The 25,811-nt window shown below is 33.1% G+C and overlaps 3 protein-coding genes and 3 pseudogenes across 5 annotated transcripts; 1 reads left to right on the forward strand and 5 right to left on the reverse strand.

Moving 5' to 3' along the window:
* Positions 1–11: 11 nt before the first annotated feature.
* On the forward strand, positions 12–4,471 carry LOC102599314 (protein SLOW GREEN 1, chloroplastic-like). Of its 3 annotated transcripts, none has more exons than XM_006338980.2 (2): positions 12–1,121; positions 4,257–4,471. In XM_006338980.2, exon 1 carries the CDS (start codon positions 43–45, stop codon positions 1,075–1,077), a length of 1,035 nt encoding a protein of 344 aa, XP_006339042.1. In that variant the 5' UTR covers positions 12–42; the 3' UTR covers positions 1,078–1,121; positions 4,257–4,471. The 3 variants fall into 3 exon arrangements, with proteins under 3 accessions (XP_006339042.1, XP_006339041.1, XP_006339040.1); XM_006338979.2 differs by lacking the exon at positions 4,257–4,471 and adding an exon at positions 1,215–1,370; XM_006338978.2 differs by lacking the exon at positions 4,257–4,471 and adding an exon at positions 1,221–1,370.
* Positions 1,914–3,882, reverse strand: LOC102598986 (premnaspirodiene oxygenase-like; annotated as a pseudogene).
* Positions 4,472–10,976: 6,505 nt separating the features above from the next.
* LOC102600076 (premnaspirodiene oxygenase-like) lies at positions 10,977–13,018 on the reverse strand. The gene is made up of 2 exons (XM_006338981.2): positions 12,007–13,018; positions 10,977–11,793 (listed from the first exon to the last, which is right to left on the reverse strand). The coding sequence occupies exons 1-2, from the start codon at positions 12,916–12,918 to the stop codon at positions 11,176–11,178; spliced, it is 1,530 nt and encodes a 509-aa protein (XP_006339043.1). The 5' UTR covers positions 12,919–13,018; the 3' UTR covers positions 10,977–11,175.
* A 4,029-nt stretch (positions 13,019–17,047) lies between these two features.
* LOC102600967 (premnaspirodiene oxygenase-like) lies at positions 17,048–17,857 on the reverse strand. Its single transcript, XM_006339227.2, has one exon. It carries the CDS (start codon positions 17,783–17,785, stop codon positions 17,048–17,050), a length of 738 nt encoding a protein of 245 aa, XP_006339289.1. The 5' UTR covers positions 17,786–17,857.
* A 1,610-nt stretch (positions 17,858–19,467) lies between these two features.
* LOC102601311 (premnaspirodiene oxygenase-like) lies at positions 19,468–21,312 on the reverse strand (annotated as a pseudogene).
* Positions 21,313–24,334: 3,022 nt separating this feature from the next.
* Positions 24,335–25,194, reverse strand: LOC107057737 (premnaspirodiene oxygenase-like; annotated as a pseudogene).
* Between the last annotated feature and the right edge of the window lie 617 nt (positions 25,195–25,811).

The following is a 25,811-nucleotide window of genomic DNA, read 5'->3' on the forward strand; positions in this document are numbered from 1 at the left end:
AAAACCCCCCCCCCCCCCCCCCCCCAGGAGACCCATAACACCATGAACACGATAAACCCTTTTTCTGCTAAAACAATCCAAATTGACAAGAAAATCAACCATTCACTTCATCACCATCGTCCAATTTTGTCTAAACCATTTTCTTCTCTCTGTTTTAGAACTCCATTGTTCCCCTCTTTCTTGCCCATCAAAGCCTCTTCTTCATTATCCTTTCAAAACCCAGAAACCCCTAAATCCATAAACCCTCAAAACCCGTTTTCAGTTCTGTTATCAGTTCTCAAACCTACAATTATTGCCACCATTACAGCTACTTCCCTTTTCTTAACGCGATTCTATTTTAACCCGAAGCCCGCATTTGCTGTGTCGCTTTCTTCTCCGCACACTACAGAGGCAAACGTAAAGGATTCAGCTTCTGACGAGGAAAATGAGAAGGCCCTCGAGAGTTTCTTGCTGTCGAACCCGAATGATGTCGATGCTCTGAGGAATTTGATGGAAATTCAGATAAAGAATCGGAAATTAGTCGATGCTATTAGCACTATTGACAAGTTGATTGAGCTAGAGCCAAATGAGACTGAATGGCCTTTGTTGAAATCCCATTTATATGTTTACAATGGTGAGCTTGAATTGGCCAAAATTGGGTTCAGTGAGATATTAAAGAAAGACCCTTTTCGTGTAGAGGCTTATCATGGGCTGGTGATGGTGGCGTCGCAAGAAGATTCAGTTGAGGAGTTGAAAGAAATAAAGAAAAAAGTTGAGGAGGGGATCAAGATGTGTGATAAGGAGAGTAAAAAGGGTGAAATGAGGGATTTTATGCTGTTGCTTGCACAAATTTGGGTAATTGAAAGTAAATACGAGGATGCGTTGAAGGTTTATCAGGAGTTAGTGAAGGAGGAGCCAAAGGATTTTAGGCCTTATTTGTGTCAAGGGATAATACATACTTTGTTGAGAAAGAAAGACGAGGCGGAGAAGAGTTTTGAGGAGTATCGAAGATTAGTACCACAAGGCCACCCTTATGCTAGGTACTTTGATGATAATTTGATTGCAACAAAGCTTTTCTCTCAGAAAGTGGAGAGTTAAAGATATGGGGATTGAAGACGGTGTACTTCAGTTTGATGATTGAGGTACGGTAAAATTTTGGCTACATTGTATGTTTTAGTTTATCTATGGTGTTTGCTTGTTAGATATTTAGATTTACTTATCTCTTTGGTTTCAAGATGTAGGTAGTTTTATTGAGGTGTGGCAGTAAGTTTCAAATTGAGTCACTGGAAAAAAGGTTTCTAGTCGGGGGAGTGATGTTCCGGCTTTTCATTGTGTGTATTCTCAGTGACATGGTGTAGTAATCTTGTTAAGCAAAATTGAAAAGAGAATGATACTTGTGACTTCTTTTTTTCTATTTCCTAGTGAAATATCAATACTTGTGTTATGTGCTTGTGTGTTGTGTAATAATGAAGTTAATCATGGCACCAGAGTTCAATATTTACATGAATTATGGATAGCCAACTGGAATAGTTGTTGCTCTTTTCATCCTGTTTAGGAGTGTTTATCTGTGTATATCAGAGTATTTTTTCGTTTAAAGGATGTGCGAACAAAGTCTCACATCAATAGCTGAAAGGAAAAAGAAGCTACATATGACGTGCAGGATGTTCTTAATGGTGTGAAGCCTTTTGGGAAAACCTGTATGGGCTTGATCCAAAGCAGACAATTCATTCTATGCGAAGAGTATCTTTGGGATGACTTAGCCTAATATAACACATTCAGACCAAAGAACAGTTCTTGTTATTTTGTGAATGCTTGAGCTTGTAGCATGCAAACATAGCCATGCATTTCCTGAAACTAGAGTACTAGACATAAACTGATAAATATATATATACACACACAAGCTTGAAACAAGCTGATTGCTCAAAGACATTATGCCCTTTTGCCTTTTTTTTTTTGGGCACGGCACACAAGGACAGAAACACACAAAGAACCAAAAATGAAAAAAAAGAAAGAAAAGAGGAGAAACAACCCTCACTGTTATATCAACTTGTATCAAATATCATTATGGAGATGGATAATAAGGAGTGGCAATCAAGTAAAGCTCACTCTTTCTTGCTGCAGTTATTCCAGAAACCTCAGTCATGTCCATATCCTCTGACTTCTGACCATCAGGCAATTTCCAATCAAAATGATAGAGCAATTTGGCTAGTGGAAGATGAACATTGATCAAACCAAATGTAATTCCAGGACACATTCTCCTTCCGGCACCGAAAGGAAGAAACTCAAAGTTATTCCCCATGAAATCCACAGAGCTCTGCTCGAATCTCTCAGGTATAAAGCTTTCCGCATCTTCCCAATACTTTGGGTCCCTTCCCATCGACCAAACATTAACCATGACTCTTGTTTTTAATGGGATAGTGTATCCGTTGATGTTTGTTTCTTCCCTGCATTCTCTGGGGGCTAAGAGAGGGAGTGGAGGATGAAGTCTGAAGGTTTCTTTAACAACTTGTTTTAGGTATTTCAATTCCTCAATAACATCCTCATCGAAAGTTTCTTTCCCTTTGAATGCTTCTCTTACTTCTGCTTGTGCCTTTTTTAACACACTTGGGTTCCTCATCATTTCTGTCATAGCCCATGTTGCTGTTGTTGATGAAGTTTCTGTTCCCGCAGAGAACAAGTCCTACATTATTTCATTATTAATCAAAGAAGAATTAACCTAAATTGGGCTGCAGTAAGTAGATCAAGAGGTCGTTCTGCTCCTTCCCAGTATGTATAATATACTTGTCAAAGTTGAAGGCATTTCTTTAATGCCTGATTAATTATGTGTATGTCTGCTTACAAAAGAATGTTAAATACTTTTTATATTCAGTAACTCAAAAATAGTTTTAGAGATTTTCCCTATAAGTTTAAGAATACTTACAACCATAATTGCTTTGATGTTGTCATTGGTGATTGGGATTTTGAGTTCCCCACTCTCCATTAATCTTAGAAGAACATCAATTAAATCTTCACCTCCAAATGCACCATTTCCCTTTTTACCACTTGCAATATTCTTCTTGTGCTCATTGATAACATCCTCAACAATAACATCAACATTTTTGTGAACTTTCAAGATTCTACTCCTCACTCCACTTAGTACATGAAGGATCTTGATTGAAGGGAAAATGTCAGCCAAACTAAATCCACCTGCCAATTCCATCAATTCCTTCACCATTTCAATGAATTTCTCTTGGTCTTTCAACAACTGATTCCCAAATGCTGCCTTACATGTAACTGAACTCGCGTACCATAAAATCCGTTCCGTAACATTTATTGGCTCACCATGTGTCGATGACTGGATGAATTGCACGAGACGAGATGCCTCGTCGTGCCAGATGGAACTAAAGGACCGGACATTCTTGGCGGTGAGGAGTTCCATGACACATACTTTACGCATTTGTCTCCAGTATTCTCCATAAGGACTAAACACTATGTCTGTGCTCTTGTAACATATTATGTCGATGGATGCTACTTTAGGCCTCGATGCAAAAGCAAGGTCATGAGTTTTCAATACCTCTCGCGCCATGTCCATGGAAGAAACTACGATCATAGAAATTTCCCCTAGTTGAAGGTGCATGAGAGGCCCATATTTTTTTGCCCAAGTTTGTGAGTGCATGATGAGGAAGTTCACCTTCTAATGCTAAGTGATGAAGACTTCCTAAGAAAGGCAATTTCCATGGTCCTGGAGGAAATTTTTTGTTAAAGTTTCTTGATTTTTTCCATTCAACAAGTAGTAGATAGAGGAATGATAGGAAAAGAAATAAGAGAATGAAATTGAATGGAAATTGGAACTCCATTAGATAGCTAAAGCTAAGAGAGGGGTGTCTCTCAAATCTCAAGTTCAATGCTTTGTTGTAGAGTGCTATCTTTTGACCTTATGCTAGTGCCAGAGGGAAATGATCCAAGGGTTAGGGCTATCTTTTGGCCCATCCAAATGCCAGAGAGAAATGATCCAAGGGTTAGGCTATCTTTTGGCCTATCCTTGAAGATATTTTCCTTAAAAATAAGTAGTTTTCTTATATAGTTTGTTTTTAATATTGAAAAGCAGAAAAAATGTAAAATCTAAACAAACACTATGAAATAAGATTGGGGGTGGCGGTGGGTAGGATTGAAATGTCTGAAACTTGTTTTTATGCTTTTATTAGAATAACTTTTTTTTTTCGATTTTGGAGCGATAGGATTTTAATTACTTAATACTTAGCTTCTAACAAGATTCTGACACATATCATATTTTCCAGCCACACGTAGAGCCTCCAAGACGAAGACGATTTGTATTATTGATTAACTGCCACATAGGCATGACAAAATCTATTTGCCGATGCAGTGTCGGATGCTAAAATATCTTTGGTTTTATTTGGAACAAACTACGAGCTATACATTACTCATGTTAATTCGTCAGCAGCATCGTAAGTTTGTGTACTGTTTTTTTTTTATATATATAATAGTAACGATAATTTGTGTTATGCATGGCCTCAGTAATATAATTCTAATTACATTTGATTATACTTTTTATGATATGTGATTCATATTTGAAGGTGCTACTATTTTTACGATAAAATGTTGATTTTCAAGCAAATTTTTTTCGTCTTTTATCAGAAACAAAAACAACATGCAAATAGATAAACAATATGTTCAGCTTTACATATTAATTACCTATTTCCAAATAAAATTATACATCAATTAATATGAATATTATGAATTTTTTTTTCATATTAATTACTTTATTAATTTAAAATGCATACAAAATTTAAAGACGACAAATAAAAATGAGTACAAATATAGATGACGGAAGAAAATATCTTTGATTTCATTTAGAATTTATAAGAAAACATAATTAGTTTTATTTAAAATTTGTTAAAATATTATCTATTTATTAACAATATATAAGTGAAAACAAGTTAGCTATTAATAATATTAATATATAAGTAAGAACAAGCCAAACAAGTAACGATCAAGCAGACATATTGTCCACCAAGTACGTGTTTATCCACACTTATCTATTAATATATAAAATAAATAGTGGAAGTGGAGGTGGATATTTGACTTTTAATGCATCAATAATGTCATCTTTTCCTATAGAGAAAATACATCAAATCACATTTAAACTTAACAACAAAAGTTACTTTGACACTTTAATTATACTGATATTTATTTACCCCTTAACAATTTTCAAATGAATTAAATACGACCTAATTGAGAGAGTGAACCTACTCTCCTAAAAACGTGTGAAGAAAGAAAAAAGAAAAACTGAAATTACAAGATTATATGTGTCATTGTATTATTGGCCAACATATAAATAATATTTTAAATCTTTTTTCTTGATATATTAACTTTTAAAATTATGTGAATTTTCTTATATAGAGATAATGGAATTTATGAGTCCCATTTAAATAAAATTTTAATTTTTTTCTCTTTAATTGTTATTGACATCGATTTTATGAAATTCAGTACTAACATCATTGTTACAACCATTAATTCCACAACATCCACTACCAATAGTAATAATAATAATGGAGAAGAATGGAGTCATGAGGAATACACATTCCTAAATAATCAATTTTATAATATCTACATCGATTCACAATACCCATTAAGAAGACACATTCTTAGATCCATAATTTTAATTAATGTTCTTGCAGTTTCAATCTAACCAATAAAAATAGTGAATGAAGATCGTATAAGAAAGTTGAAAGATTCATATTTTTTGCATCACCAAATAATAGAAGCTCAAGAAACGGGTCACTTAAAATTCAAGAAAAAATACATTTATAAAATGTAATCATCAGGATTTTACTTATGATTTTTGGTAGAAATCTTGTTGATAAAATGTATGAAGCTTGAGACTATAGCTAAAGAAACTATTGTTGAAAGAAATTAGATTCAATTTTCGGTTGGCATTGTTGAAATGATTTATCTTCAATTTTTGACTGCCATTACTGAGGATTTACCTCCAATTTGGTACTGATGATAAATCTCTTTGTTAAATAAATGAGCCAACATAATTTTTGAAATTAATTAGTTTAGTGTATATAAGTTAAAAAAAGATATATTTAAAGAAAACGAAAAAATGGTGAATAAACAGTAAGAAATAAAAAATTAATGATGTGACGCTTAGATGGCTATGACGTCATGCTTATATTGCTATGACATGACGGGTGAGAGTAGTATTTTAATCTGAGGGTGGTATTTAATTCATTTGAAGGTTGTTAAGAGGGTAAATAAATGTCCGTATAGTCAAAGTGCTAAAGTAAATTTTGTTACCAAATTCAGGGTGATTTAATGTATTTTCTCTGAATAAATCATGACATAATACTATAGTACATGATTTCAGTGGGGCTACCTGTAAAGCGGCAACTATATATTATTCCCTTTGTTCCATTTTATGTGATACTAATTCTTTTTTAGTACATTCAAAAAATGTCACCTTACTATAATTAGAAATATTTTAACTTTAAAATTTCTCTTTAAACCTTAATGAAATGATTTTCGACCACACAAATATCTAAGGATAGTTTTAAGAGCAACTTTCACATATAGCAAACATAAAAATCATATTTGTATGTTATAGCTATAGTTTGCATTATTACGCTCTATAACAAATTTTATGTTTGCTATGGAGCTTTTGATTTGTATAATTCGCTAGATACATCCAATTTTATACAAATTGTTCAGTTTTGTATAAATTCATTTATACATTGTAATTTGTATGATAAGATCTGTATTTGTATAATTATAAGTGTATAGGACAAAAGTCTATGTATTTGTATTTGTATATACACTTTTCTCTCGCTTTATACAACACAAACACATTTTATACATTTTATACCGAATGTGTAATTGTATCGAAAATGGCTAATTGTATACCGAATCAGATGACAAAAAATGGGATGTTTGCTGCAAATTACAAATAAAATAAACTATGGCTAAATATGATATTAATTCATTTGAGATTATCGATGAGAGATGAGAGTTAAAAACATAATATATATAATTAGTGGGAGTTTACATTTACCTAATGAAGAGTTTGAGGTAATTTATGTATACTAATATGATGATTTACTATTTACTATTTAATTTATTAAATAATTTATAACATTTAAATGTAATGTAGAAATAAAACTATAATCTAAGGATAAAATATGTAAAAGAATTCAAATATATTAAATGTTTAATGGAAAATCATTTTGATTAATTATTAAAAAATTCATAGTAACTATGATTATGAAAAATCATCACTATTACTGCGTGGAAGATGTAAAGATTGTTGGTTTTTTACTGCTAATAATAACTTACAATTTAATAATGAGTATTGAATTGTAAGTCTAGCTGAAAATAGGAGTGTTAATTATCATAATACGAACAGTTAAAATTCATTGAATCCCAAAATAAATATTAAATAAAAAAAATAATATTTTAAATAATTTCAAGAAAATAAATCAATAGCATCTACGTGTCATAGCCACATAATGCATGATAGAAACGGTCAGCTGCTAAAATAGAATAAACTTTGGTTTTATTTGAAACAAACTACGAGCTATACATTACTCATGTTTTTTTGTCGTCAACACCTTCCGATATTTTCAGAACTTGCATCTCTGTCTTTTTCTTTTAAAAAATAAATGAATTTGTGAATAAACATTGAGTCCGTGCACAATACGGATGTTTCACTCTTGAACTTGACTCGAAAAGTCAGTTACACAGTTAAACTATCATAACGATCTATTACACATTTTTATTGTTTAAAAATGATATTTTTTACCCCTAAAACTGACGTGGCAAAAAATAAAAAAAGAAAAGCGCGTTTGACAGTAAATAAAGTAAAAAAAATAAATTAAAATCTTCTTTTTAATATCACCCTACCCCGCCCTCCACCCACAACCCAACGCCTCTTCTTCTTCTTCATAAGCAACCATCTTCTTCTTCTTTATTTTTTTTCATCATTTTTTCATACCCAATTTTCATCCACCCCACTATACCTTCACCAAAATCCTCTCCCCCACCCCACCCCATCATATCCTATTTTAATGCTTATTCGATTTCACCATTTTTCATTATATTTGATTTTTCTCTTCGGCTTTGTTGGTGGTTGATAAAATTGATGATTAAGTTTAAAAAATAAAGTATAATGATGGATTTGTTGGCGTGGGTGACAAAGAAGCGGGAATTGAAGGTGGTGGAGAAGAAAAATTCGATATTGACAATGGTGGTAGTGATATTTGGTGGTGGGTTTGTACCTTTTGATGGTGATGATGTAATTTTGGTGATGAGTTTGTTTATGGGTGTCAAATTTTGTTGTGGATCTTTCTAATTTTTGTGGGGATAATGGTGATAGTATGATTTCGATGGTGGATTTGATCATAGGTGGTGAAATTTTTGGTGACTATTTTGATTTTCATGGTGGAATATATAGATTTGGTAGTAACATGACGATAATAGTAGTGGTTTCATGGTGGTGTTCATTGAAGAAGATACAATTGAATGATATGGAGTATTTTAGTCAAAATTTGACATGACATCTAATGTGACAGTGACATGACAGTAATGTGGCGCAAATGTGATACATCTCCCATTGTGAGAGTGGTGCTACACGTTTTAGAGGTAAAAAAAATTCACTATTTAGTAGCAGATGTGTGTAATAAGTCACTATATTAGTTTTGTCACGCCTCAAATTTCATTAAGACGGACAGGCACCCGATGCCCTAAAGGCCCGAGTGAACCAACATGTAACCTGTGCTTACTATGCATATAACTATGACAATCTTGTGACAAGTTCACATATGATGCAGCGATACAAACCAACATAAGTAGACCCAAAATTTATATACAAGACTTGGCCGTTGAGGCCACAACTTGTTAAGATGCAATTGAACTATATACATAAGTCTACAAAGCCTCTCAAAGATAGAAAATCTTAGAGTAGGTCGGGACGGACCTCGCCTTACCCTTAACTACGATACAATACCAAGATGAATCTACCAAGGACTTAGTAAAGCTCCGAATCAACCTGGAGCTCACCAAAAGTAGCTGAGTGTCGTGTGCTCCTATTGAGGAGAACTACTAGCTGGAGTACCTGTGCCTGTAGCATGAAAGGCAACGTCCCCCTTGAGGAACGTCAGTACTAAAAAAATGTACTAAATATGTAAGGCAATAACATATATAAAATAAGAGTTCAAATGAAACCAAGTATCAATATATGTGCATAAATCAGAATAGAAGACCACCTTTGTTAACTCTTGTGGGATCATGTATGTTACATTCTTGTCTTTACCTTTCTGTGTGTAATGATCTTTATAAGACATGTGATACGAATGACCAACTGATCAGTGGTATCAGAGCAGGTCATCCTAGGGAGTCTACAAAGTCGTGTCTGTGTAGAGTCTTGCTTATGGATGTGTTGTGCACCACATTTATAAACATGAGGCTACGGGACATGTAGGAGTTGTCTCCTTTCTTTCATTTCTTAGATCGTGCGATAGAACCAGTGTTGTAGGCGATTCATATCTAATTTCTCAATTGTTTTATTATAGCAAAGATGCCGGTTACGAGAAGGAGTAAAAGTACTGGTAAACGAGTAGATGTGGCTGCCCAAGAAGGGACCAGCCAACCACCACCTAGTCAAGCTGTTCAAAGTGAGGCTCAAGATGAGTCTCTATCACAGACTTTTCCGACCACTCCATCTCCAGAAGATCTAAGGAGAGAAGCTGCACCTCAAGAACCCACTATTACTGCTACCGAGCAAGATTTGAGAAACGCAGTCCAGTTATTGACTCGTATAGTTGCTGGCCACGACCAAAGGCGAGAAGGTCCAGTTGCAGGTATTAGTGGTGTAGATAAAGCAGCTGGCACGCGGATACGTGACTTCCTTAATTTGGACCCTCCATCATTCACCGGGTCAGATCCTAATGAAGATCCACAGGACTTTATAGATCAAATCCAACGCACTTTGGATGTTATGCATGTAAGTGGTAAAGAAGCGCTTGAGCTAGCAGCATATAGATTAAAGGGTGTGGCTATATTGTGTTGTATATGAAGCTTCTCATCAGTAAATCTACCTGCATAGTAGTTTACTTTCTCATCATAGGTCACTTGTAAAACATGTGTTCATATGGTACTTGTCCGCTTCACCTAGGGTTGGGGTGTGACAAGTTTAAACGGGTAACTGACTTTTCGAGACAAGTTCGGAGGTGAATTTATGCCTTTTCCCTTTCTAATATAGATCGATTAGATCAAATATTTGAATACAATTGTTAAAAGATGTGGGACCATTTAGTTTGCCATAAAATCTTATATATATGGCAGCTGACTATACAATTGTTAAAATTCGCGTGACAACTTAGTTTTCCCGTAAAATCTTATCTACATGACAATTGACACATTAATTGACTTGTTTTGATAAATAGTTAGTTAAGCAAAATTGAAAAGAGAATGATACTTATGAGTTCTTTTTTTTCTATTTCTTAGTGAAATATCAGTACTTATGTGCTTGTGTAATAATGAAGTTGATCAAATGTATGTTATGTAATAATGAAGTTAATCATGGCACCAGAGTTCAATATTAGTTGTATCTACTACATGAGTTATGGATAGCCAACTGGAATAGTTTTTGCTCTTTTCATCCTGTTTTAAGAGTGCATATCTGTGTATATCAGAGTATTTTTCGTTTAAGGGATGTGCGAACATCAATAGCTGAAAGGCAAAAGAAGCTACATATGAAAAGCCTTTTGGGAAAATCCGTACGGGCTTGATCCAAAGTAGACAATTCATTCTATGCGAAGAGTATCCTTTGGATGACTTAGCCTAATATAACATATTAGCCTAATATAACACATTCAGACCAAAGAACTTCATCAAAAAAAAAAAAAAACACATTCAAACCCAAAGAACAGTTCTTGTTATTTTGTGAATGCTTGAGCCTGTAGCATGGAAACTTAGCCATGCATTTCCTGAAACTAGAGTACTAGACATAAACTGATAAATATATATATACACACACAAGCTTGAAACAAGCTGATTGCTCAAAGACATTATGCCCTTTTGCCTTTTTTTTTTTGGGCACGGCACACAAGGACAGAAACACACAAAGAACCAAAAATGAAAAAAAAGAAAGAAAAGAGGAGAAACAACCCTCACTGTTATATCAACTTGTATCAAATATCATTATGGAGATGGATAATAAGGAGTGGCAATCAAGTAAAGCTCACTCTTTCTTGCTGCAGTTATTCCAGAAACCTCAGTCATGTCCATATCCTCTGACTTCTGACCATCAGGCAATTTCCAATCAAAATGATAGAGCAATTTGGCTAGTGGAAGATGAACATTGATCAAACCAAATGTAATTCCAGGACACATTCTCCTTCCGGCACCGAAAGGAAGAAACTCAAAGTTATTCCCCATGAAATCCACAGAGCTCTGCTCGAATCTCTCAGGTATAAAGCTTTCCGCATCTTCCCAATACTTTGGGTCCCTTCCCATCGACCAAACATTAACCATGACTCTTGTTTTTAATGGGATAGTGTATCCGTTGATGTTTGTTTCTTCCCTGCATTCTCTGGGGACTAAGAGAGGGAGTGGAGGATGAAGTCTGAAGGTTTCTTTAACAACTTGTTTTAGGTATTTCAATTCCTCAATAACATCCTCATCGAAAGTTTCTTTCCCTTTGAATGCTTCTCTTACTTCTGCTTGTGCCTTTTTTAACACACTTGGGTTCCTCATCATTTCTGTCATAGCCCATGTTGCTGTTGTTGATGAAGTTTCTGTTCCCGCAGAGAACAAGTCCTACATTATTTCATTATTAATCAAAGAAGAATTAACCTAAATTGGGCTGCAGTAAGTAGATCAAGAGGTCGTTTATGTATAATATACTTGTCAAAGTTGAAGGCATTTCTTTATGTATGTGGATGTCTGCTTACAAAAGAATGTTAAATACTTTTTATATTCAGTAACTCAAAAATATTTTGAGATTTTCCCTATAAGTTTGAGAATACTTACAATCATAATTGCTTTGATGTTGTCATTGGTGATTGGGATTTTGAGTTCTCCACTCTCCATTAATCTTAGTAGAACATCAACTAAATCTTCACCTCCAAATGCACCATTTCCCTTTTTACCACTTGCAATATTCTTCTTGTGCTCATTGATAACATCCTCAACAATAGCATCAACATTTTTGTGAACTTTCAAGATTCTACTCCTCACTCCACTTAACACTTGAAGGATCTTGATTGAAGGGAAAATGTCAGCCAAATTAAATCCACCTGCCAATTCCATCACTTCCTTCACCATTTGAATGAATTTCTCTTGGTCTTTCAACAATTCCCCAAATGCTGCTTTACATGTGATTGAGCTCTGGTACCATAAAATCCGTTCCGTAACATTTATTGGCTCGCCACATGTCGATGACTGGATGAATTGCACGAGGCCTGAAGCCTCGTCCTTCCTGATGGAACTAAAGGATCGTACGTTCTTGGCGGTGAGGAGTTCCATGACACATACTTTACGCATTTGTCTCCAGTATTCACCATAAGGAGTAAATGCGATGTCCGTGCTCTTGTAACATATTGTGTCGACGGATGCTAATTTAGGCCTCGATGCAAAAGCAAGGTCATGAGTTTTCAGTACCTCCCGGGCCATATCCGTAGATGAAACTATGACCGTAGAAATTTCCCCTAGTTGTAGGTGCATGAGAGGCCCATATTTTTTGCTCAAGTTTGTGAGTGCATGATGAGGAAGTCCACCTTCTAGTACCAAGTGATGGATACTTCCTAAGAAAGGCAATTTCCATGGTCCTGGAGGAAGTTTTTTGTTCAAGTTTCTTGATTTTTTCCTTTGCACAAGTAGTAGATAGAGGAATGATAGGAAAAGAAATAAGAAAATGAAATTGAATGGAAATTGGAACTCCATTAGATAGCTAAAGCTAAGAGAGGAGTGTCTCTCAAGTTGTATATGGCTATATTTTGGCCTATCCTAATGCCAGAGGGATATGATCCAAGTGTTAGGCTATCTTTTGGCCTATCCTTGAAGATATTTTCCTTAAAAATAAGTAGTTTTCTTATATAGTTTTTTTTTTTAATATTTGAAAAGCAGAAAAAATGTAAAATCTAAACAAACACTATGAAATAAGATTGGGGCTGGCGGTGGGCAGGATTAAAATGTCGAAACTTGTTTTTTATGCTTTTATTAGAAAAACTTTTTTTTCAATTTTAGAGCGATAGGATTTTAATTACTTAATACTTAGCTTCTAATAAGATTCTGACATATATTACACAGTTCAGGGGCGGATTTACATTGAACGAAGGGGTTCATCCGAACCCCCTTCGTCGAAAAATTACTAGGATTAAATTTTGAATATATGTGTATATATACTATTGAACCCCCTGAACATACACCAAAGGCGTAGCTCAGTGGCGTTGGGGGTTCAGGAGTTTTGCTCTACTGCACGCGAGGTCGCGTGTTCGAATCCGGACAGAGGCATTTTGTTTTATCAACTTATTTCAGACGTTTTATTTTTTTAAAATAAATAATAATGCAATCAGAAAACGATGTTTAGTTCCAAAAAATTAAAACGCTGATTGAGAATTTAGGATTTATTAGTTTAATCCCTAATCATAAAGTCAAATATTAAAAAAATCGTTTCTTCTTGATTCGACCGTTTAATCCGACCCGTTTATATCCGATTCGACCCGTTTATTTATGGATATTATTTACGTGATTAATTTTTTTGAACCCCCTTGATGAAAATCCTCCCTCCGCCACTGTTACACACATATCATATTTTCCAGCCACACGTAGAGCCTCCAAGACGATCCGTATTGATTAATAGATCTTCGCGTCCTGCCACATATTGCATGACAAAATATCTTTGGTTTTATTTTGAACAAACTACGAGCTATACATTACTCATGTTATTTCGTCAGCAGCATCGTAAGTTTGTGTACTGACCTCAGTAATATAATTCTAATAACATTTTATTACACTTTTTATGATATGTGATTCATATTTGAAGGTGCTACTATTTTTACGATAAAATGTTGATTTTCAAGCAATTTTTTTCGTCTTTTATCAGTAAAACAAAAACAACATGCAAATATTGCAACCGTATTTCCTTTGTTCTTTAGATAAACAATATGTCCAGCTTTACATATTAATTACCCATTTCCAAATTAAAATTATATATCAATTAATATGAATATTATGATAAAATACTCTTATTAATTACTCTATTAATTTAAAATGCATACAAAATTTAAAGACGACAAATAAAATGAGTACAAATATAAATGACGGAAGAAAATATCTTTGATTTCATTTAGAATTTACTAAGAAAACATAATTAGTTTTATTTAAAATCTGTTAAAATATTATCTATTAACAATATATAAGTGAAAACAAGTTAGCTATTAATATATATATTAATATATAAGTAAGAACAAGCCAACAACTAATGATCAAACAGACATATTGTCCATCAACGGTGTGTTTATCCATACTTATATATTAGTAGTGGAAGTGGATAGTGGATATTTGACTTTTAATGCATCAATAATGCCATCTTTTCTGAGAAAATGATATAAATAATCTCTTAACTATATGAGTAGGTCTAAAATGGTCCTTTAACTATATACTTAACGGATTTAGTCCTTTAATTATATCGGTTTTAGTTCCTTAACTATAAACTTATCGATTTTAGTCCTTTAAATATTTAAAAACTTATCAGGTTTGGTCTTTGTCCATTTTTAAAATACAAATAGCTTAGGTTTATATTAACGGAAATCTTCGTGAAATTGTATCTTTAACCCATTTTTAAAGTTGTTTCTCTATCCCCACCATTTTTCTTCAAACTACTCTTATGAAAAGAACAATAACGTCAACGATTCAAAATAAAATTAATGAGGAAAGAAGATATAAGTCCTTATTTTATTCAATGGAGGATAAAATTAAACATATAATTGTTGTTAATGACTTGAATCCACACTTGAATATGCTAATCAATGCGGATTTTATTTAATTTCATCAAAATAAAATTAATGAGGAAAGAAGATATAAGTCCTTATTTTATTCAATGGAGGATAAAATTAAACATATAATTGTTGTTAATGACTTGAATCCACACTTGAATATGCTAATCAATGCGGATTTTATTTAATTTCACAAATTTATTTACGTAAAATAAAATGAATAGAATAATAAAATTGATCTATTTAAAAAAATTGCAAATCTACCATGCATTTTATAAATTTCAATTTCTGAAAAATTAAACAAATTTCGTTCAATAAAATCGTTGGAGTACAAACTTTGAATTTTATGATTAATATTTTTTTTCTTTTTATAATAAAGTTAAGCATATTCAAGTCATTAGTAGCAATAATATGCTTCATTTTATCCTCTGTTGAATAAAATTATGACTTATATTTTCTTTCCTCGTGAATTTTATTTTAAATCATTGAGGTTAAGGTTCTTCGCATAAGGTTAATTTGAAGTAAAAGTAGCGGAGAGAGACAAATAATAGAAAAAATTGCTAAAGGATTTAATTTCTCGAGGCATGAATTCCGTTAATATAAACCTAAGCTATTTGTATTAAGAAAATGGACAAAGACCAAACCTGATAAGTTTTTGAATACTTAAATGACTAAAATCGGTATGTTTATAGTTAAGGGATTAAAATCAGTAAGTGTATAGTTAAGAGACCAAAACTGATAAGTTTATAAATAGTTAAAGAACTAAATCCGTTAACTGTATAGTTAAGGGATCATTTTAGACCCATTCTTATAGTTAAGAAACTATTTATGTCATTTTCTCCATCTTTTCTTATAGAGAAAATACATCAAATCACATTTAAACTTAACAACAAAAGTTACTTTGACACTTTAATTATACTGATGTTTATTTATCCCTTAACAAATTTTAAATGAATTAAATACGGCCTTAGGGGGTGACGTGATAGAGAGAGTGAACCTACTCTCCTAAAAGCGTGTGAAGAAAGAAAAAAGAAAAGCTGAAATTACAAGATTATGTGTCATTTTTTTTATCGGCCAACATATAAATAATATTTTTAATCTTTTTTTCTTAATATATTAACTTTTTTAAAATATGTGAATTTTCTTATAGAGATAATGGAATTTATGAATCCCATTTAAAATAAAGTTTTAACTTTATTCTCTTTAATTGTTATTGACATCGATTTTATGAAATTCAGTACTAACATCATTGTTACAGCCATTAATTCCACAACATCCACTACCAATAGCAATAATAATGGAGAAGAATGGAGCGATGAGGAATACACATTCCTAAATAATCGATTTTACAATATCTACATCGATTCACAATCAATACCCATTAAGAACACACATTCATAGATCCATATTTTTAATTAATGTTCTTGCAGCTTCAATCTCACCAATAAAATTAGTGAATGAAGATCGTATAAGAAAGTTGAAAGATCCATATTTTTTGCATCACTAATAATAGAAGCTCAAAATATGGGTTACTTAAAATTCAAGAAAAATTACATTTATAAAATATAAGCATCAAGATTTTACTTATGATTTTTGGTAGAAATCTTGTTGATAAAATGTATGAAGCTTGAGACTATAGCTAAAGAAACTGTTGTTGAAAGAAATTAGATTCAATTTTCGGTTGGCATTGTTGAAATGATTTATCTTCAATTTTTGATTGCCATTACTGAGGATTTACCTCCAATTTGGTACTGATGATAAAGCTCTTTGTTAAATAAATGAGCCAACATAAGTTTTGAAATTAATTAGTTTAGTGTATATAAGTTAAAAAAAGATATATTTAAAGAAAACGAAAAAATGGTGAATAAACAGTAAGAAATAAAAAATTAATGATGTGATGCTTAGATGGCTATGACGTCATGCTTATATTGCTATGACATGGCGGGTGAGAGTAGTATTTTAATCTGAGGGTGGTATTTAATTCATTTGAAAGTTAAGAGGGTAAATAAATGTCCGTATAATCAAAGTGCTAAAGTAAACAATTCATTCTATGCAACGAGTATCTTTGGGATGACTTAGCCTAATATAACACATTCAGACCAATGAACAGTCCTTGTTATTTTGTGAATGCTTGAGCTTGTACCATGCAAACTTAGCCATGCATTTCCTGAAACTAGAGTACTAGACATAAACTGATCAATGAATTTCTCTTGATCTTTCAACAATTCCCCAAATGCTGCTTTGCATGTATTTGAGCTCTGGTACCATGAAACCCGTTTTGTAACATTTATCGGCTCGCTACGTGTTGATGACCGGATGAACTGCACGAGGCGTGAAGCCTCGTCCCGCCTGATGGAACTAAAGTACCGTACGTTCTTGGAAGTGAAAAGTTCTAATACGCATACTTTGCGCATCTGTCTCCAGTATTCACCATAAGGAGTAAATGCGATGTCCATGCTCTTGTAACATATTATGTCGATGGATGCTAATTTAGGCCTTGATGCAAAAGCAAGGTCGTGAGTTTTCAGTACCTCTCGCGCCATGTCCATAGAAGAAACTACGACCGTAGAAATTTCGCCTAGTTGAAGGTGCATGACAGGCCCATATTTTTTTCCCAATTTTGTGAGTACATGATGAGGAAGTCCACCTTCTAATGCCAAGTGATGGATACTTCCTAAAAAGGGCAATTTCCATGGGCCTGGAGGAAGATTTTTGTTTAAGTTTCTTGATTTTTTCCATTCGACCAGTAGTAGATAGAGGAATGAAAGGAAAAGGAATAAGAAAATGAAATTGAATGGATATTGGAACTCCATTAGATAGCTAAAGCTAAGAGAAGGGTGTCTCTCAATTCTCAAGTTCAAAGCTTTGTTGTATAGGGCTATTTTTGGCCTGCTATATAATCCTAATATCTTGAGAGAAATGATCCAAGAGTAAGGGTGTGTTTGGTATGAATTTTCCTAAAAAATAAATAGTTTTCTTACTTATTTTCTCGTATGTGATAGGTAAACAGAAAATATTGTAAAAGCTAGGCAAACACTATTATTATTATCACAATTCAACTTGTAAACGAGTCTGAAGTCAAGGTACGGGTCATGCTTATGTATTATGCCTATATTATACGCATAACAATATTTTTCGGCCGTATGTAGAGCCTCTAAGACAAAGAGGAGACTATCAATTATCCTTTCAAAATTCATATTGATTAATAGATCTTCGCATCTTGCCACATATTGCATGACGAAAACTATTTCCTGATGCAGTGATAGCTGCTACAAAAGTACAAAATTTGGTTTTATTTGAAACAAACAGAGGAAAATTCCAAACTCTGAGCTATACATGTTAATTTGTCAGCAGTGCCATCCGATATATTCAAACTTGTGTCTAATGTCATAAATTATAGGTAAATTTTGATGAAAATATATATAAGATATTTAAATTGTTCATAAAAACTAATATATTATGTATATAATGTGTCGGTTGATTCGATTATTTTGAATCAAACAAAATATTATCAATTTAAAAAAATGTAAAACCAGATCAAACCAAATCCAAATAAAAAAAATCGATTGGTTCAATTTGAATCAGTTGAAAGAAATTATTGTGGAAGCTTGCACAAAGGTTTGAATATCAGTGTTCAACATTGTTATGGTGAGGCCAATCAAGTCGCGGATGCTTTGGCCAAATGAAGCATCAAGAACCAAGATCACAATTTCTTCTCGAGGGGCTCGTGCAGAATGAACCAATTACAATTGCCATCGCTAAGATTCAAATGCATAAAGCATTCGAGTATTCACTATTTTCACTCCAAATTACTCACAAGATTGTAATCCAGTTGATGCAACCAAGGCACTACTCTAAGAAGGGAAGCCCCACAGAGCAGAGTAGTGGAGAGACTAGAACTCTGTTCGAGTAGAGTCGAGGGTGGGATTGAAAGACTCATCAACTTGTCGTCTCAGTTTTTTGTGCCACAAAAGGTATCTTATGTCTGTGTACCTGAGTCTACATCAACTAAAAGATGCAGTGCCCTTGACCAAGGGATGTAAGTACATATGGAATAGTACCATATGTAAAATGACAGAATGAAACATGAACGTACATATATTTTTTTTAAAAAAAAACAGGATGACCAACAGAATCAGACACACAACATGGAAGGATCGTGATAATCAAGTGTCACCAACATGTTCTGACATTTAGTTTCTTAGTCATGCGTTAGTTCGTTATGGAAATTCATTAGTGTAACTGAACATGAGGTAGCAGAGTGAGTCCCTTTTGCTATATATGGTTCAGTTAACAAAAACAAGGGCTTACTGCTATAAAAAATCACTAAGAAATGTCACTGCTAGAAACAAAGGTTTTCTCACCGCGATCAATAAAAAAATTGTGTTATAAAACATGATTTTCTCATTCATTTTCCACCAAACCAGCTCACTGGAAAACACATGGTAGGAAACAAATTCTGCTGAAATAGTGGAAGCTTTCTAATTTTGGATGGAGAAGCTATTATTGTTAATAAACAAAACTTCAAAGTACATGAACTGATCATTGAACAACACATGAATATATTACATACAAGCTTGAAACAAGCTGACACAAATATCATTAAATACATAATTCACAAACAAAAAAAGAAGAACAGAGAGGATAAAATATCATTCATGAGAAGGATAATAAGGAGTGGCAATCAAGTAGAGCTCGCTCTTTCTTGCTGCAGTTATTCCGGAAAATTCAGTCATGTCCACATCCTTAGGCTTCAAACCATCAGGTAATTTCCAATCAAAATGATACAACAATTTAGCTAGTGGAAGATAAATATTGATCAAACCAAATGTAATCCCAGGACACATTCTCCTTCCGGCACCAAAAGGAAGATACTCAAAGTTATTCCCCATGAAATCCACAGAGGTCTGCTCGAATCTCTCAGGGATAAAGCTTTCTGCATCTTCCCAATACTTCGGGTCCCTCCCCATTGCATAAACGTTAACCATCACTCTTGTTTTTAATGGGATAGTGTAACCGTTGATGTTTGTTTCTTCCCTGCATTCTCTGGGGACTAAGAGAGGAACTGGAGGATGAAGTCTTAAGGTTTCTTTAACAACTTGTTTTAGATATTTCAATTCCTCAATAACATCTTCATCGAACGTTTCTTTTCCTTTGAAGGCTTGTCTTACCTCAGCTTGTGCCTTCGCTAATACACTTGGTTTCCTCATCATTTCTGACATAGCCCATATCGTTGTTGTTCCTGAAGTTTCTGCTCCCGCAGAGAACAAGTCCTACATTTTATTATTAATAAAAGAAGAATTTACATGAATAGCTGGTGAATGTATAATATGTGTGTATAAATTTGAAGGATTTTCCCTATAAAAGTAAGAATACTTACTATTATAATTGCTTTGATGTTGTCATTGGTGATAGGAATTTTAAGTTCTCCACTCTCCTTTAATCTTAGTAGAACATCAACTAAATCTTCACCTCCAAATGCACCATTTCCCTTTTTACCACTTGCAATATTCTTTTTATGCTCATTGATAACATCCTCAACAATAACATCAGCATTTTTATGAACTTTCAAGATTTTACTCTTCAATCCACTTAACACTTGAAGGATCTTGATTGAAGGGAAAATGTCAGCCAAACTAAATCCACCTGCCACTTCCATCAATTCTCTCACTATTCCAAGGAATTTCTCTTGATCTTTCAACAATTCCCCAAATGCTGTTTTGCAGGTAATTGAGCTCTGGTACCATAAAATCCGCTCCGTAACATTTATTGGCTCGTCACGTGTTGATGACCGGATGAATTGTACAAGGCGTGAAGCCTCGTCCCATCTGATGGAACTAAAGGATCGTACGTTCTTGGTAGTGAGAAGTTCCAAGACACATACTTTGCGCATCTGTCTCCAGTAATCTCCATAAGGACTAAACGCGATGTCCGTGCTCTTGTAACATATTATGTCGAGGGCTAATAATTTAGGCCTTGATGCAAAAGCGAGGTCATGAGTTTTCAGTACCTCTCGCGCCATATCCATAGAAGAAACTATGATGGTAGAAATTTCGCCTAGTTGAAGGTGCATGAAAGGTCCATGTTTTTGCCCAAGTTTGTGAGTGCATGATGAGGAAGTCCACCTTCTAATGCCAAGTGATGGACACTTCCTATAAAGGGCAATTTCCATGGGCCTGGAGGAAGCTTTTTGTTTAAGTTTCTTGATTTTTTCCAATCCACAAGTAGTATATAGAGGAATGATAGGAAAAGGAATAAGAAAATGAAATTGAATGGAAATTGAAACTCCATTAGATAGATAGCTAAAGCTAAGAGAGGGGTGTATAGGCTTTAATTCTTCTGGCCTAATATATAATCCTAATGTCAGAGAGAAAATGAATTGAGAGTAAGGATGTGTTTGTCCCCGAAATTAAGTGTCTTTTTTGCTTATTTTCGGTATTTGGTAATACACAGAAAAAAAGTGTTTTGAAACTTTTTTGATCAACCAAACATGATTGTTTTTGGAAAAGACTCCACACAAAACACACACTAAATATAATACTAATCTTATACCTGCAAGTCATTATCTCGTATAATGTAGTACTAAGTATAAAGTATATAAACTAAATGAAAGTTGAATTCGAGATAGAGAGAGACCATGTATAAACTTATAATATTTGCTTATCAATGTTTGGTGAAAGCAATAAACGTGTTTTTAATTGTATTGTATTCAATTATCTCCTAATTGATATCAATACAATAACAAAAACATCTTTAATTAATTTAATGTCAAACACATGATGTATTAACAACTATTAAATTAGAGCCGGCAATGATGTGGAAAATCTTATGCGAATCAATATTGATTAATGAGTATCGACCTATCGTCACAATTCGTTTCGTAATTAAATGAGTTGATCTAGAGCGGAAGGTTAATATTTGGGTTTATTTATGCTCTCGCTATGATACATTTGATTTATTAGTGCCATCAACAAAGAACTAGATTTTGTCACATGACATTATTTAAATTCTTCATTATTTATCAGCTCCCACCTCTCTCATCTCCTTTTGTGAGTTATATATATATATATATATATATGATCCATTTTATTAAGTTCAGTATATATTTAAGTCTTTTCTCATTACTTCTCCAAAGGGCTAAGGGGAACACACAAAAAGGCTCAGTTATTTCAATTATTGTATGGAGAGCATTATTTTGGATGGTGAAACTATTGCTCCTTTGTCCGTATTTACTTGTCCAATTTTGAATTGAAATATCTATTAAAAAAATAATACTAACATAATGAGTTTATCATTTTACTCATATTCATTAATTGATAGAAGTTCAAAATCAATTTACTCATTAAAGAGGTTATACCTTTTTCAAAAACATTAACTCTCTAAATAAATTGAGGGTATAATAGGTATAAAAATAATAATATTTTTTTAATTTGTCAAAAATGACAAGTAAAAATATCAAAATTGAACAAGTAAAACCGGCAGATGGAGTATTATTAATACACAAAATTCAAAGTACATACAATAGATGAATATACTAAACAAGTATAGGCAAACTGTCAAGCTGACATATACATACAAGCTTGAAACAAGATGATATATAATAAAGTTGGATTACCATTTTATTTGTTTACCAAATTAAATATTTATTTAATTAATTATTACTAAATAGTAATATCTTAATATTTTTTGAATCAATTTAAATTGTGAGGTACAATGAATCGTCTAATTTACTAGTTCAATCCAGGGAAATGAAAGGGTTTTTGATATTAAGTGATAATACAAACAAAAGTTGAAAGCATCCCAAGTCTCATTTCGAGATAACATTTAATATTTGTGTTAAATTTGCTTTTATCATTGAAATTTAAAACTTTCACGGTTAGCTTATTTTTTCAATAATAAAGACCATTGAGTTCTTGTAATTATTGGGAGATCAATATTCCATAAATAGTACTCTTACAATTAATTCTTTGTGAAACTATTTTTTTTTATGACAATCCCAAGAAGTTTTTCTAAGGGATGAATTAGTAAAATTATCTTTTTATTTATGATTTCTTAATATATGTATAAAAAGTAAAATGATTCACTAATATGAAATGGAGGAATAACTAATGACTTTTCACCTTATAACTATTGGTTTTCTTTGTTTACATATTTCTCCATCCGCAGAAATGATCCAAGTGAACCGTTAAGAAATTCATTAATCACTGTTAAATTGATAATGAATTATATTATCTCATTCATTATATTCTTCTCAATAATCAGCTTTTATAAATCAAACAATATGTATAACTCCACCATTGAAAGATATAGTAGAGGAAAACTCCAAATTTATGAGGTAAATGTTTATGTTTATTTTACTCTGTTACTTCATATAAGTATTCATGTTTGCTTCTATTATATTTTTTAGCTCTAAATTAGAGTTAATCATACATTATTTTTAGTAATATAAATATATTATATGTTTACATCTATTATCACATCAAAATGCAAACTTGCAGTTTCATATGATATATATAATGTATTTATCGTCCAACAAAGAAATAATTCAATAGAATGAAGTCTCAAGGATTCTTTAACAACTTGTTTTAGGTATTTCAAGTCCTCAATAATATCTTCATTGAAAGTTTCTTTTCCTTTGAATGCTTCTCTTACCTCAACTTGTGCCTTTGCTAGCACACTTGGTTTTCTCATCATTTCTGTCATGGTCCATATTGTTGTTGTTATTGAAGTTTCTGTTCCCGCAGCGAACAAGTCCTATATTTCATTATTAATTAAAGAACTAATAAATTCACTTATTTTCCTAAATAATACTGAACACACCCTTAGAGATTTTTTTTAAGGGAAAAGGCTTAAATATGTCATTGAACTTTGAGAAAAAACTCATCTATGACATCCGTTAGAAGTTTGACTCATCTATGTCATTTCTGTTAGAGAAAAATCTCATCCATGACTTTATTTATTAACTGAAAACAGTTTTGGTTTTGCAAAACCATTTTTTTTACATGTGGTCAATCATGATTCGGTCACTTCATTAATTAAATCATTTTAAAAAGGGATTAGGTTCAAATATGCCATCAATCTTACAGAAAGGCTCATCTATGTGTTTGAGTCATATATGCTATTTCAGTTAACAAATTAAATAATGACTTGGATGAGTCTTTTTTCAAAAGGAAATGACAAAGATGAGTCAAACTTTTAATGAATTGCATAGATGAGTCTTTTTTCTCAAAATTCGATGGTATATTTGAGTCTCTAATTATAAGAGAAAGAATACTTACAATCATAATTGCTTTAATGTTGTCATTGGTGATTGGGGTTTTAAGTTCTCCACTCTCCCTTAATCTTAGTAGAACATCAACTAATTAATCTTCACCTCCAAATGCACCATTTCCTTTTTTACCACTTGCAATATTCATTTTGTGCTCATTGATTACATCCTCAACTATAACATCAACATTCTTGTGAACTTTCAAGATTCTACTCTTCAATCCACTTAGCACATGAATGATCTTGATTGAAGGGAAAATGTCAGCCATACTAAATCCACCAGCCAATTTCACCAATTCCTTCACTAATCCAATGAATTTCTCTTGATCTTTCAACAATTCCCCAAATGCTGCTTTGCATGTAATTGAGCTCTGGTACCATGAAATATGTTCGGTAATATTTATTGGCACGCCACGTGTTGATGACCGGATGAATTGCATGAGGCTCGAAGCCTCGTCTCGCCTGATGGAACTAAAGGACCGTACGTTCTTGGCAGTGAAAAGTTCCAAGACACATATTTTACGTATCTGTCTCCAGTAATCTCCATAAGGACTAAACGCGATATCTGTGCTCTTGTAAAATATTATGTCGATGGATACTAATTTAGGCCTTGATGCAAAAGCAAGGTCATGAGTTTTCAGTACCTCTCGCGCCATAACCACAGAATAAACTACGACCATAGAAATTTCGCCTAGTTGAAGGTGCATGAAAGGCCCATATTTTTTGCCCAATTTTGTGAGTGCATGATGAGGAAGTCCACCTTCTAATGCCAAGTGATGGATACTTCCTAAAAAAAGGCAATTTCCATGGTCCTGGAAGAAGTTTCTTGTTAAAGTTTCTTGATTTTTTCCATTCCACAAATTGTAAATAGAGGAATGATAGGAAAAGGAATAAGAAAATGAAGTTGAATGGAAATTGGAACTCCATTAGAGCAAAGGCTAAGAGAGGGGTGTCTCAATTCTCAAGTTCAAAGCTTTATTTGTATAGGCTTTCTTTTGACCTACTATATAAGAGCTTCTTGTATAACTGTACAGGTGAACAAAAAAAAATCAACAAAATCGGCGCATGTATATCTAATGTATCCATATTGTAAATAATCTATATGATGTATAACAATATATCATAGATGTATATACATCCATATATGTTGTTTATACAATATTCATATATAACTGATAGAACTAGTTCATTTTCCTTAACGAGCTGATTTTTAGTCGGTTAATTTTTCCCTATATATAAAATCATCTAGCAATATGCAGTTTGTAGACGTCCCTAGCTCATTAAATTTTTGGAATTTTGTATTTTGAAAAAGGTGAGTTTTTGGCCAACTTTGAGCAATCATAACTTCTAGCTCAAGATGAGTTAGGTGTAGTTCCAGTTATGGTTGCGTAAGCTTTGTGGAATGATCTTTCCAACGCCACCTAGTTTTCTCGATTCCGAGTTCGTATGAGTGAGTTATGCCCTTTGTAAGTTGGGCAGTTGGCAGGGAAATCCGTCCGGAAATTGTAAGGGTATTTTGGTCTTTTCCCCTAGCCAATTGTTTTGGTTATATTGTTGTGTTAGACTGATTTT

The sequence above is a fragment of the Solanum tuberosum genome, unplaced genomic scaffold (genome assembly GCF_000226075.1).
Source record: "Solanum tuberosum cultivar DM 1-3 516 R44 unplaced genomic scaffold, SolTub_3.0 scf00008, whole genome shotgun sequence".
In the NCBI taxonomy this organism is placed as follows: Eukaryota; Viridiplantae; Streptophyta; class Magnoliopsida; order Solanales; family Solanaceae; genus Solanum; species Solanum tuberosum.